The 14,279-nt window shown below is 32.8% G+C and overlaps 1 protein-coding gene across 1 annotated transcript; it reads right to left on the reverse strand.

Annotated features, from left to right (window-relative positions):
- Positions 1–3,329: 3,329 nt before the first annotated feature.
- LOC132728247 (uncharacterized) lies at positions 3,330–13,080 on the reverse strand. The gene is made up of 3 exons (XM_060713855.1): positions 12,912–13,080; positions 8,845–8,914; positions 3,330–8,033 (listed from the first exon to the last, which is right to left on the reverse strand). Exons 1-3 carry the CDS (start codon positions 13,065–13,067, stop codon positions 5,284–5,286), a joined length of 2,976 nt encoding a protein of 991 aa, XP_060569838.1. The 5' UTR covers positions 13,068–13,080; the 3' UTR covers positions 3,330–5,283.
- Between the last annotated feature and the right edge of the window lie 1,199 nt (positions 13,081–14,279).

Below are 14,279 nucleotides of genomic sequence, written 5' to 3' on the forward strand. Positions count from 1 at the left end.
AGGTCGATCTTAGGGTAATTAGTAACCAACGCTGAAAAGCCTTTTACTCTATCTCAATTCATTGAGAAGTTGCAGCACTTTGAAATCAGTTTTGATGGAAAAAAAACAATGCAAAATAGTGATTTTTGGCAATTTTGAGACGTCCCCCAGTTGCCATGGTAACATGAAATTTACCATTGAGCATGCTGTTACAGAGGATATGGTGTAGTCAACATTTGTGCCAGGTTTCATTAGAATTGAAGCATTTTTCATAGTTTCATAGCAGTTTCATAGCAGTTTGAACTTGTTACTTGACGAAAAGCGATCACAAAAGCTCACCATGTTATTTGTGACATGTGAGCTAAAATCTAACATACTTTTAATAAGGTGTAGTTATATCATTACTGTTTAAAAGCATCTTTATTTTAGCGTCGTCCGAACCCAGGGGTACTGATTTGGCTCAAGTACATTCATCACGAATGAAATGTTTACACAACGAGTTATGCATTGGTTACCCAGGATGCATTTTCAGACACAAGATGACAACGTAACTTTTGAGTAATTTCATGTAACATATGTTTTACAATACAAGTAAATTAACATATCATAATTATGTTAACATCAGCAGAAATATAACTCATGCCTATAATGTGATAATGTCTTGGTACTAAAATTTGACAAATTGTTTAATTAAAAAATTCTAATTCAACCGTTGAATATATGAAAATAACAATTTGATAGTATATAAACCTAATAAACTTTAAAAAAAAGGGCTGTCTGTGTGAAAGACGTATTGGCATCCGAGAGCTGGTATAATTATATCCCTCAGGTATATCTGAGACTTATTATATTCCTGAGGGGCAACTGAGAACTGACTTGTATACATCCCCCCACTGGGGGTAGTCGACAATTTATATATATCCCCCAAGGGGCAGTCAAGAACAGGTATATATCCATGCCGAGAACTTATCCGAGGGGTAGCTGAAAACTTGTTTGTATCCCCTTGGGGCACCTGTGAATTGGTATATATCCCCAAGGGACAGCTAAGAACTGGTATATATCCCCAAGGGGCAGCATGAACTGGTATATATCCCTAAGGGACAGCTGAGAATTGGAATATATCCATGAGGGACAGCTGAGAACTGGTATATATCCCCAAGGGACAGCTAAGAACTGGTATATATCCCTGAGGGACAGCTGAGAATTGGAATATATCCCTGGGGGACAGCTGAGAACTGGTATATATCCCCAGGGGGCAGCTGAGAACTGGTATATATCCCCAATGGGCAGCCAAGAACTGGTATAAACATCACAGAGGGGTAGCTAAGAACTGGTATATATCCCCAAGGGGCAGCTGAGAACTGGTTTATATCCCCAAGGGGCAGCTGAGAACTGCTATGTCACTTTGTGACAAGGTGAGGCGAGCTAAAATTCATATTTACATCTATGGTGTATAACATATTTTGATTAAAAATTATGTTATACTGTCTATGTAGTTACAGTATATACTAGTACATCTAAATTTACAGCAAGGTATATCTATACTTGCCTTGTGTTTAAAATTATCATTCTAACATAAACAACAAAGAGTTCACTTAAAGGAGCTCCACTGAGGTCCAAAAGCCAAACAATAAAGAATAAAAATAGAAAATCCAAAACAGATTAATCGGGGTATTCAATAAGGGAAAAAATGATACTAAAGAAATATACTCGGAATAAAATTGAAAATCGATATTAATGAAGTGCAATTTTCAGACGGACTTAAGCTATAAACATTTAAACACTGTCGACAGGACATTGTGCTTGACTTTCTACAGTGATGGATAATGCAGAATTTTCTAACTTCAAAAAGGGAAATAATTCTGTCAAATATCTATGTGCTCGGACAGAGACTTCCTATTACTCTCATATATGTATGAAGTTCTAATCCACTCTTACTACGTAAAAACTTAACCAAGATTTTTTAAGTCGTAAAAGGTGCATAAATATGAGGAAAAAATATCAGAGGTATGGAATTTGTGTTAGTCAGGTTAAATAATCAAAGAGAGCAAGCATGTCAATTGAAATTTTCCCTCAGTAGTTTTTTTAGATACCAACTTGCACACATAAAAGTAACCTAAGTTTAACGCCAATGCGGCAAGTACTATTATAGCATTAGCTATTCATTGAATAGTCGAGCTAAAATGACTACTAGTATTTTGGAAAAACAAAGTGAGCAAATATTCTAAAATTTTGCAGACACATTTTATACATGAAAAATAATGTATCTTCATCAAATAGTATGAAACTTCAACAACATAACGCCGTCCTATCATGTCAAGAAATTAAGAAAATATTATCCTCAGTGGAGACCCTTTAACGATACTGTTTGAATAATACTGACTAACAGTATTAACTTGTACACATTTATGGTTTTCCATAATAACAATTTGTAAATTTTTACAATCTTTACAATATAAAACAATCAAAGAAGGAATCGCTAAAATATAACATGTAAATGGTCCTCATCTCAATGAAACAATTTACTTGTCCTATATATCATCTAACAGGTATTTATATGTACCATTCCATTGTCTAAATATTGTATAACAGGTATTTATATATACCATTCCATTGTCCTATATATCATCTAACAGGTATTTATATATACCATTCCCTTGTCCTATATATCATATAACTGGTGTTAATATAAATAATTCCATTGTCTAAATATTGTATAACAGGAATTTACATATAACATTCCTTTGCTTTATATAACATATAACTGGTATTCATTTATACCATACCATTTTCCTTTACATCTTATATAACTGGTATTGGTATATACCATTTCCTTTGCATATTTAACATATAATATACATATATGGTATTTTTATATACCAAACACTTGTCCTATATATCATATAACTGGTATTTATATATACCATTCCATTGTCCTTAATGTCATATAATTGGTATTCATATATACCATTCCCTTGTCCTTTATATCATATAACTGGTATTAATATATACCATTCCCTTGTCCTATATATCATATAACTGGTATTGATATATACCATTCCCTTGTCTTATATATCATATAACTGGTATTCATATATACCATTCCCTTGTCCTATATATCATATAACTGGTATTTATATATACCATTCCCTTGTCTTATATATCATATAACTGGTATTCATATATACCATTCCCTTGTCCTATATATCATATAACTGGTATTGATATATACCATTCTCTTGACATATTTCTCATATAACTGGTAATTACATATACCATTCCCTTATCCTATCATATATTATATAATATAACTGGTATTTGAATGTTATATTTATCTTTTACTTTTTCTGACCTTGTACATTAAATTTCTGTTTTATGATATTTCCATTCAAATTACTTATTATATTTACTTATTCATTAATTTATTTACTTGCTAATCTATTTATCTATTTATGTATTTATAATTCAAAGAACCTATTACTTTTTCAAATTATATTTTTCACAAACTAACCCTGATCTTTAAACAAGAGAGCCATGATGGCCCTGAGGTCGCTCACCTGTATATAGACCCCCCCTCGGGCCAATTTTTACCCAAGGGCCTTTATTTGTTTATTTGAACAAACTTGATAGACACCCATAAGAAGATGTTTCATGCTAAATATCTTAGCTCTAGCTCTTTGGGTTCTTTAAAAGAAGATTTTTTAAGTTCTTACTATATGCATATAGGAAAAATCAATGAATTTTGACTCAGTGGCTTTTATTTGAATAAACTTGGTAGACATTCACTAGAAGATGTTCCATGCCAAATATCTAAGCTCTAGCTCTTACAGTTCTTTAAAAGAAGATTTTTTAAGTTTTAACTATATGCATGCATATAGGGAAAATCAATGACCCCCCGGGACGGGGCCAATTTTGACCCCAAGGCTTTTATTTGAACAAACTTGGTAGACACTCACTAGAAGATGTTTCATGCCAAACATCTTAGCTCTAGCTCTTTTGGTTCTTTTAAAGAAGATTTTTTAAGTTTTTACTATATGCATATAGGGAAAATCTATGACCCCTTGGGCAGGGCCAATTTTGATCTCAGGGCTTTTATTTGAACAAACTTGGTAGACACTCATTAGAAGATGTTGAATGCTAAATCTCTTAGCTCTAGCTCTTTAGGTTCTTTAAAAGAAGATTTTTTAAGTTTTTACTATAAGCATATAGGGAAAATCAATGACCCCCTAGGGCGGGGCCAATTTTGACCCCAGGGCTTTTTTTAACAAACTTGGTAGACATTCACTAGAAGATGTTCTAGCTCTAGGCCTTACAGTTCTTTAAAAGAAGATTTTTTAAGTTTTTACTATATGCATATAGGGAAAATCAATGACCCCCCCCCCGGGCGGGGCCAATTTTGATCCCAGGGCTTTTTTTTTAACAAACTTGGTAGACACTCACTAGAAGATGTTTCATGCCAAATATCTTAGATCTAGCTCTCACAGTTCTTTAAAAGAAGATTTTTTAAGTTTTTACTATATGCATATAGGGAAAATCAATGACCCCCTGGGGCGGGGCCAATTTTGACCCCAGGGCTTTTTTTTAACAAACTTGGTAGACATGCACTAGAAGATGTTTCATGCCAAATATCTAAGCTCTAGCTCTTAGGGTTGTTTAAAAGAAGATATTTAAAGATTTTTCTTTCGGTTGCCATGGCAACCAGAGTTCAGCATGGAATTAAATTCTTTGAACAATTTTTAAGGTGACCACCAAAGGAACATTCCTATGAAGTTTGGATGAAATTGGCTCAGTGGTTTATGAGGAGATGTCATTTAAAGCAAAAGTTTACGGACGGACGCAAGACGACAGACAGACGGACGCCGGACGGACGCCGGACGAAAGCGATCAGTTACCTATATTTTCTTTATATTTCACTGCAATTCTTTCACTTATTTATTTAAATACACATTTGAATATTACTTTAATCAATTTCAATTTTACTACAATGATCAGAAATTGATATTTATTGAACTGTTTTTGATGATTGCTATTTATCATATTGTATTACATTCATTATTTAACATCAATATGTAACTTTAGAACCTTTTTGCTGATAATGTTTATTTTAATAATTATGTCTTTTATCATGAAATAATTTAGATCCAGCACTATGTTAACTGCACGTATTCTCTCTCACTATGTTAAAAATTCAGATCATTTTTTTTTTGTTGAAAATGAAAATCCAAGTTATCATCTCTTTTAACACGCAATAATTTAGTTTTAACACTATATGTTAACTTCATGTATACTAAATGGACACTTTTATCACTTTTTTGTTGAAAATATAAACCAATTATCATCATCATATTTAACATGAAATAACTGATCTCTATCTTTAACATACTGTTTAGCATCATTTCCCTTCCCTTCTCTTTGTAATGTCGATGTTAACCTATGATCATTAACCTCCTCACCATCTCCTGTTATATAACAGTCTGATACAATCACATCTACAGTATGAGGAATACTAGGAAGACTATCAACAAACTTCTGACATGTTGTCAAACTCATAACTACACAAGCCAGATTAATGTTCTTTAAACTCTTCATCTCTAAAGGTAACTGTATTATATTGTCAGTTAACCTACAATACTCTAACTCAAGCCTACTGAGATTGTGTAACAATGGTAATACTGTGACTATTCTCTTTGTTATGTTGGTATGATATAATTGAGATTTATTGTCAAAATCTCCATACAATTCAAGTTCTTTTAATTTGTAAGATTTTCTAATAATATCAAATATTTTCTCATAATTACTATAAATCACTTTACCAAATTTAAATATTTCAAGATTTGTAATATCAGCATCTATCACTCTAACATTATCATACAAATAAAGGTACTGAAGTTGTTGATGTTTTGATAAGTTAACATCATGCTGCTTCCTACACTCACATTCAACATTAAAAAGATATATTTGTTCAAGATGACTGGTTGTCTCAAGAAAATTACAAAATGTAGTAGTATCATCATGACTCAGTGTTATACCACTCATACTTATTGCTACAAGATTGATCATACTAGGTAGGTAACTAACAACTGTTTTACACACTGGGTAATGCTTGTCAGTGTTAGAGACATCAAAAGACAGAGACTTTAATGTTGAAGTATTTACTTTAATTGTCTCAGAAACACAATTGTTTACCTCATCAATCATCATCATCTTTTGAATGAATGGTTCATTACTTTGTGTACTAAATAACCTTTGTGAATCATCATCATATGTTATTTTAATGTTTTCAAGATGATGAAACATTGGTAAATATTTTGTAAATTTAACATTTTCTGTGTTGATTTTATCTACCTTTATAGACAGAACAGAGTCAGGAACAATTTGATGCTGATCAATACCTGAACAAACATTATCACAATACTGACCCTGTCTACCAATGACCAAATCTCCTATATAAAACACAGTATTACTTCCTATACTACATGCTGCATTGAATTCTTCCATTGACTCAAACATAAGCTTTTGAATATCAGTAATACAACGATGATCCCTACTAATTTCATTAAAAAAGTCACTACTTAGTGTTCTCCTGTATTCCTGAACACGAGAGTCTTCTGACACAGTATCATATATGCATTTTGAAACATGTGTTGCTAATCTAGGTTCAAGACCAGATAGCATAATGATGACATTTGACTGCTCTAATATGTCATTTACTGTTGAACATTTCTGAAAAACCTCATTAATAAATTTCTTGGCTAATTCAACATTTCCTGTACTATCTGACATACCAATTTTTGCACTGAAATTGATACCGATATTCACTGCAGCCAGAAATTCTTGCATTGATTTGTGCATGAAAGAGAACACAGAGCTTTTAGGTTTGGATACAGAAAAAGAAGGACATTTATTTTCTGTCAAAATTCCCAGTTTCAGACATGTTTCTCGCACTTCTTGTGATCTTTTCAAATCATCAAACACATATTTGTCAAATGTTAAGGACTTATCCTTCGGGTAGTTGAACAATGTCTCATAAGCCAAGCGTGACACACCATATATAAGATGACTATTTGATCTACATTTCTCTACATCTGTTAAATACTGAGGGAGTTCAACATTCTGAGAACTTTCCATACATTCTGTATTATTTCCTAAAGTTTTATTGATATTCCAGGTGAAATAAAGTTCTAACATACCAGTATAAATAGCACACCTTGACGTTTTATTGAGTTTACCATCACACCATAGACAAACCAATTGCTGCAGCATAATTGGTACCTGTTTCAGGCCAACCACAGACGGTATCTCAAGCTTTTTTTCACACTCATAAGGATCTAATGATTCGTTCATTGCTGTTATTGTTTTCTTAATCATTTCTTTTTCATGTGTTTTATCAAACCCTTTTAATGTCAATAATTGATGAATCTCTCTATTACTTACTCTCAAACTGTGAATTTTCCATGGCCGTGAGGTAGTAACAATTGTGTATTTCTTTGTAAAGTCACGTTCCGGAAGACCTGCCTGGAACTCATTCCTAGTCTCACAGGCAAAAGACCATTCATCTAAACCATCAAGCAAAATAATTATCTTTTCAGAATCATTTTCCAGAAGTTTACTTAAAATTTTTATCTTATCATATCGCATTTCAAGCATTTCTTGGATACTTTGCTTTTTTATGTTATGTCTAAGAGAAATATAAAACATGGAATCAAATTTCTTCATTTCCTTGACTCCTTCAAACTCATCATCTTCATTGTGTCCATCACTGTGTGCCATACACCAACAGTTGATCAAATATTTACAGAAACTACTCTTACCAGACCCTGCATCTCCAACAACATAAATAAACTTCTGTGGTTCCCCATTCTTTTTGAAAATCTCTGACATGGTCTTTATTTCTTTTTCTTCAGACTCCCCTCTATTCTTTTCTATCTTGCTTGTTATAGTGGGTCTAATATAAACGTCACTGAAATTATAATTTTCCTCATCTGGTTGTAAAGGTATTGCTGATACTTTAAGTACGTCACTGCGATAATGTTCTATCAAATGAGTACGACAACCTGAAATTTGTTGAGCAGCCATTAAAATCAGCAATACTCACATATTATCTTAACATAACAAGATTCCCACACACACATGAGAGTTCCCTGACATTGAAATGATGATTTTGTAGTAAGTGTTGTTTTGTAAAAGTATAAATTAAATACAAAAATATATGATAAAATTATCACAATTAGGGCAAAATTCACCTTTTTTAACCTTATTATATGAAGCATACCTGATTTAGCCTTTACATACCTGATATCTAGCCTTTTCTGATTAAAATTTTATTGTCCCCTTCATTCTATATATGACATACCTAATTTAACCTTTCATATTCTATAGAACATACCAGATTTTGCGTTTTCATATTTTATATAACAAACCTGATTTAGCCCTTCCATTCTATAAATAACATACCTAATTTAACGTTTCATATTCTATATAACATGCCTTATTTAGCCTTTTCATATTCTATATAACATATCTGATTTCGCCCTTTAATATTCTATATAACATACCTGATTGTGCCTTTTAATGTTCTTTATACCTTACCAGATTTAGTATTTTCATTTTAAATACTACCTACCTGATTCAATCTTTTTCATATTTAATAAACATACCAGATTTCGCCTTTTCCTATTCTTTATAACATACCAGAATTAGCCTTTTCATATTCTATATACATTGTAATACCAGTATTCCCTTTTTATATTCTATATATCATCCCTTATTGAGCCTTTTCATATTATATATAACATGCATGATTTAGCCTTTTCATATTCAATATAACATACCTGATCTGGCCTTTTCATATTCTATATAACATACCTGATTTAGCCTTTTCATACTCTAACTGTTTTTGTTGAGGAGAGTCTTCTATCTTGAGTCTTTTTATCTCCTGCAACATAAAATATAATACAAATAAATGTGTTTTATTCAGTAATTTTCTAAAATGTCTATTGTTTACAGTAATATTGGTAATTTAAGTAAGTCCATTTTCCAGTGTCCCAATATATCTCAAAAACATCTAAATCAAATTTCCTTCAATGAAAATCAATTTCATTGCAAAAGCAAATAATTGTTCATTTCAACATTTTTGGTGCAATCATACAAACTTTAACAAATGAGTTCAACTCGGTATTGGAATTGAGGGACAATAAAAAAATTTGGCGTAGCAGTTTATGATGAAATGGAAAAGTTTACAGACGGATGCCGGACAAAAGGCCATCAAAACAGCTCACAATGATGTCACATTGTGATAGGTGTGCTAAAAAACAGTCTATAGTCCATACTTATTTATGCTACCTTTACCCCATTGATACACCCCTTTTTTATTTTAGATTTCTTATTTGCAGTCATGTCTTTAGTTGCTACATTTGAAAAATTAAAGTTATGAAAACTTGCATTTGAGCTTGATCAGCCAAAATACAGTCTTTAACCCATTACGTTATATACACGCCTTTTAACGCCTTTTTTACCCCCCACCCTTTTGTTGTCTCAAATGGTGAAAAAAATGCCTTATTTAGGCCCCCAACACTTGTTTTTGTTTGAGAAATGTTACTAAAAAAGTGACCTCTTTTTCGGCGCGGCCCCCCAACCAAAAGATACATCAGGGGGTTGCCAGAAGGGGGATGTCCCCCTTCTGTTTGGGGGGTTTGAAGGGGACAGAGTCCCCCTCATCGCAAAGAAAATTTTGGACTTGTGAGAGGCTATAAATGACGCCAGATTGATCATAAGGTAACGTGTAACCAACGCTGAAAAGCATTTGACTCTTTCTCAATCCATTGAGAAGTTGCAGCACTTTGAAATCAATTTTGATGGAAAAAAATCAACGCAAAATAGTGATTTTTGGCAATTTTGAGATGTCCCCTCGTTGCCATGGTTACAGAAAATTTAAGCCTGAGCATATTGTTACAAGGGCAATGGTCCAGTCACCATTTGTGCCAAGTTCGATTAGTGTTGAAGCAGTTTTTATAGTATTATAGCAATTTGAACTTGTAACGGGAGACTTTTCAATGAAAACAGCCATTTTTCAATTTTCACAAAATGCTCATGAAGTAATGGGTTAAACTTGCCCATGTGGCCACGAGTATTAAGCAAATTTTGTCTCAACCGAGTGAACCGACCACTGTAAACACCCCCCCCCCCCAATCATTTTCTATATATCTTTAATGTATTTTAAAGCGACGTTTGCTCGACGCGATAGGCGACCGGCTAATTAGTCAGCTATTTGATTTTAATCTTTTCATCAAACAACCACTTTTAAATGGTAAAACACAGATTTTACTGCAGACATATTCTAAAAGTGCTCCTACCTGTCAATTGTTTGTGTTTTTAGTGAAAGCTGCCTCGTGATTTGACAAGTGTCAACAATCATAACAAAATATATAAATGTGTGAAGAACTGTATTTCCCAAACAGTTTTTAGCATATGAAAATGAAGTTAATTATAGGCGAGACATGTATTATCCAATATAATTGATAGAACAATGCAACACCCTGTCCTTAACTGAGATGGTGTATATGCTTCACCGTTGATATTTTCACTGCATTGAATTGACCTTGAACTTTTATAATCAGCAATTAAATTAATATTTACAGTTAGATGTAGCTTGTTTCTTTGAATTGAAAATCACCACAGAAAACATTTACACAAATTAGATTTTATGTGCCGAGGACAAGGAAAAGTAACGTAGTACAATAGCTTGAAAATTTGAGAAAATGTCAATCATGTAGGTAATGGATCAAAGCTGTTTTGTCAATAAATATCAGAAAGTTATTTTTTATTTGAACATTTAATGAGATGATCACAGTGTTATAATTATTAAACATTTTTATAAATGAAGTTGAAAAAACTTCCCCACCGTGTGGGAAAGATGACAGATATAAAATTTTCCTTTTTTATCATGCCTTGTCTTAAGAGACCGTTTTGTAAAGTGACCATTTCTAGAAGGTTTAACATTATAGAGGCATAATTTATAGGCCCTCAGTCAAGTCATTTTCCTATTTAAAGAAAAAATTATAAACATGAAACTAAGGCATGGCTCTATTTGACCCATGTTCATGATTTTCATAACTTAGACAAAGCCATATTAAATATGTATCACTTTAGCCATGTAGCCTAAGGATAGGCCATTGATTTCAAAGGGGCATGAGTAATTTTACTTTTAGGGAGGACAACAAGAGGATCACTTCTGTAAAGGTTGTTCAAAATCTTTTTTGTTGTTTTGGCCCATATGTTGTTAAAAGGAATTGTAGATAGTCAGCTCAGTTACAGATCAAGGTTATCTTTAAAGACGCTTTAGGAGTTTTATACATATATAGGCAAAATCATAACTGTTCAATAGAATTTCCTAAAACTTGGCATGTTGTTAGGCTATGATAAAGCAAAATTGGAACCATCACTGAAGATGAGTTTGATTATAATATCTCATTCCTAACTCTAGTTATTGTCTGGAAACCATTTTTCTATATTTAGTAACGATGACCTTGACCTCGACCCCAGGGGGTCGAAATGCAATGCCAACCGGGATCTTCATATAAGATGCTTTACACCAAAGATGATTAAATTATTCGATTCACAACTCTAGTTTATGTCCGGAAACCATTTTTCTATTTTTAGTCATGGTGATCTTGACCCCAGGGATCCAAATGCAATACCAGCCTGGGTGACCGGTCTGCATATAAGCTTGCTATACACCAAGTTTGAGTACAATACCTTATTCCAAACTCTCGTAATCATCCAGAAACCATTATGTGGACCGACAGACAGACAGACAGACCGACCGACAAGCTGACTGCTATATACCCCCTTCTTTTGTGGGGGTTATAAAAATGTGGGCCACCATCCTTGTTATTGAGTTATCTGCTACAAAATTAGACTTGTTTGCCTATATAAAGGGCACATTACCTACTTTTTGCTTAATTTATATAGTTTACTTCTGTTTAAGTCAATGTACAAAATTTCAATAAAGAGTAGCTTGACTTTTTTCCACTCTTTGTGAGATTTTTCTTAAAACAATAACCTATTTTTTTCATTAAAATTGAAAAAAAAATATGACAGAAATAAGAGCTGTCACCAAAGTGACAAATGCCCCAAAAAGGTTTCTTAAGCATGCAGGTATTATGAAAAGAAAAGAGAATGAAAGTAACTAATTGTTGAATATTGTTCTTTGTATTATTGTACATGTAATCTCTAATTGTGATAGCATGATGCTTCAAAATAGTGTGCCCTTGACTTTTGAAGAAGGGACCAAGTTCCTGGACACAACAAAATGTTGTTTTGAGATAAATATCTGTGCCAAATTATTTCAAAATTCCTCAATGCATGAATAAGTTACAGTCTGGACATGATTGTTGTGTAAGTGGGGACACACAGACAGACGGACATGAGCCTTAGCCGCGACACATTGTCTTGATGTGGTAGACATTTGTGCCAAGTTATTTTAAAATCCTTTTATGCATGACAAGGTACAGTCCGGACATAAATGTGTATCTTCAAACTCTTCTCAAAAAACGAGTACCTTCAAACTATTAGTGTGACCTTGACCTTGAAGGTAGGGGAATGGGTCTTTGTTGCCTCATATCCTCCAATGCATGACAAAGTTACAGCCCATACATGAATGTGTGTACCTAAAAACTCTAATTGTGATAAAGTGTACTTCAAAATGGTAGTGTGACCTTGACCTTTGAGGTAGGGACGTGGTTCTTAGACACAATACATCGTCTAGATGTGGTAGACATTTTGCCAAGTTCTTTTAAAATCCCTCAATGTATGACAAAGTTACAGTCCGGACACGAATGAAGTGGGGACGCACAGACGGACGGACGTGGTTGTATTGGAATACATGTTCTGGTATATCAACTTGAAACACACAAAAGGAAAACATTTTTTACCTGTTTTTGCTCTGTTATAACTGCCGCAAGTTCAGTAAACTTTCTTTTCTGTTCTTTCCCAGCCTCAAGTTGTCCCTCTCTTTCTTTTGCCAACTGCCTTTCAAGTTCAATAACTTTATTTTTAAGCCTCCTCATATTCATCTTTAGTTGCAGCATTTTCGGTAAATTCCCGCATTTTTTGTCATTTCATCTTTGATTTTGTTTCAAAATTTCTTCAGAGCATTCAGTAAGTGATAACAAAAGTCTTTTTGCTTTAGCTGATAAAAAGAAATGTTCAATTTTCTTTCAGAGATAAAATGTAGCTATATCATATAGCAACATTTTTATTTCAAAATTACCACAAATGTTTTTTATTTTAATTCTCATACTTTTTCTGAGGGCTTCAAAAATCTGCCTTTAAGGCAGGACGTGTGGTATAGTCAATTGATTGTCATAATTACCTATTTTCTTCACCATTTGTTTTTCTTACCTGTTACTAACAAGTATAGATCCGTATTTTTGTATTTGTAGGTATTTCATTTGATTTCATCAATATAAGTTAACTTAAGGCAGTTGTTACTTCAATTTGACTAAAATGAATTATCCACTTGGAACACTTTTTTCTATTTAACTCTGTAAATTTAGTAAAATGTGCTTAATTCAAGTTATGATAATTTATCTCTTTAAAGATTTCAAACTTATAATTTATTATGTACACTTACATCTTGGAGTTTCCCGACAGCTCGTTGTGCATCTTGTTGATGTAAAAGTTCTTTACCATCTTGTAGAACAGCTATCATGTCATCAATATAACAATTAGCTTTGCTCTCCTCTAACTCCATATTGCTTGAGTGAAAAATTTCGTTTCGGTACTGCCGTACCTAATATACAGAAAACAAATAATACAACATTCACATAAATACAGACTGTTCAGCAATGAGACTAAACACAATTCTTAAGTTGAGAATTAAAACTGTAATAAAGGAGTTACTTTAAAGTACTAACCATAATAATCATTATTATTATTGTGTTTAAACCGCAGAATATATAAAAGCAAAGGGAATGGAAATGTCTTTTGATAAATCTTATAATTACTTTACTGAAGTAACAGTATTTACTTGTCGCATTTGCTTATAAAGTACAAATAATTACTTCTGTTCATTTTACAGTAAAGCTTAAAATACAAAATATTTTTTGTTTCCCACCCATAAAAATTACAGCTAACCAAAAAATTGTATTGCAAACAAAAAATATTTGTGAATACAATTTATGCAGTAATGGGTAAACCCCTATAAAAAAATCAAGAGTTTATAACCAACAAGATTTGTTTGTAAAACTGTCATGTATGCCCCCTATCGGCAGCCAATTAGTCATGTGATCAGGTTATTA

This window comes from Ruditapes philippinarum, unplaced genomic scaffold (genome assembly GCF_026571515.1).
Source record: "Ruditapes philippinarum isolate M1 unplaced genomic scaffold, ASM2657151v2 ctg6561_1_1_1_1, whole genome shotgun sequence".
In the NCBI taxonomy this organism is placed as follows: Eukaryota; Metazoa; Mollusca; class Bivalvia; order Venerida; family Veneridae; genus Ruditapes; species Ruditapes philippinarum.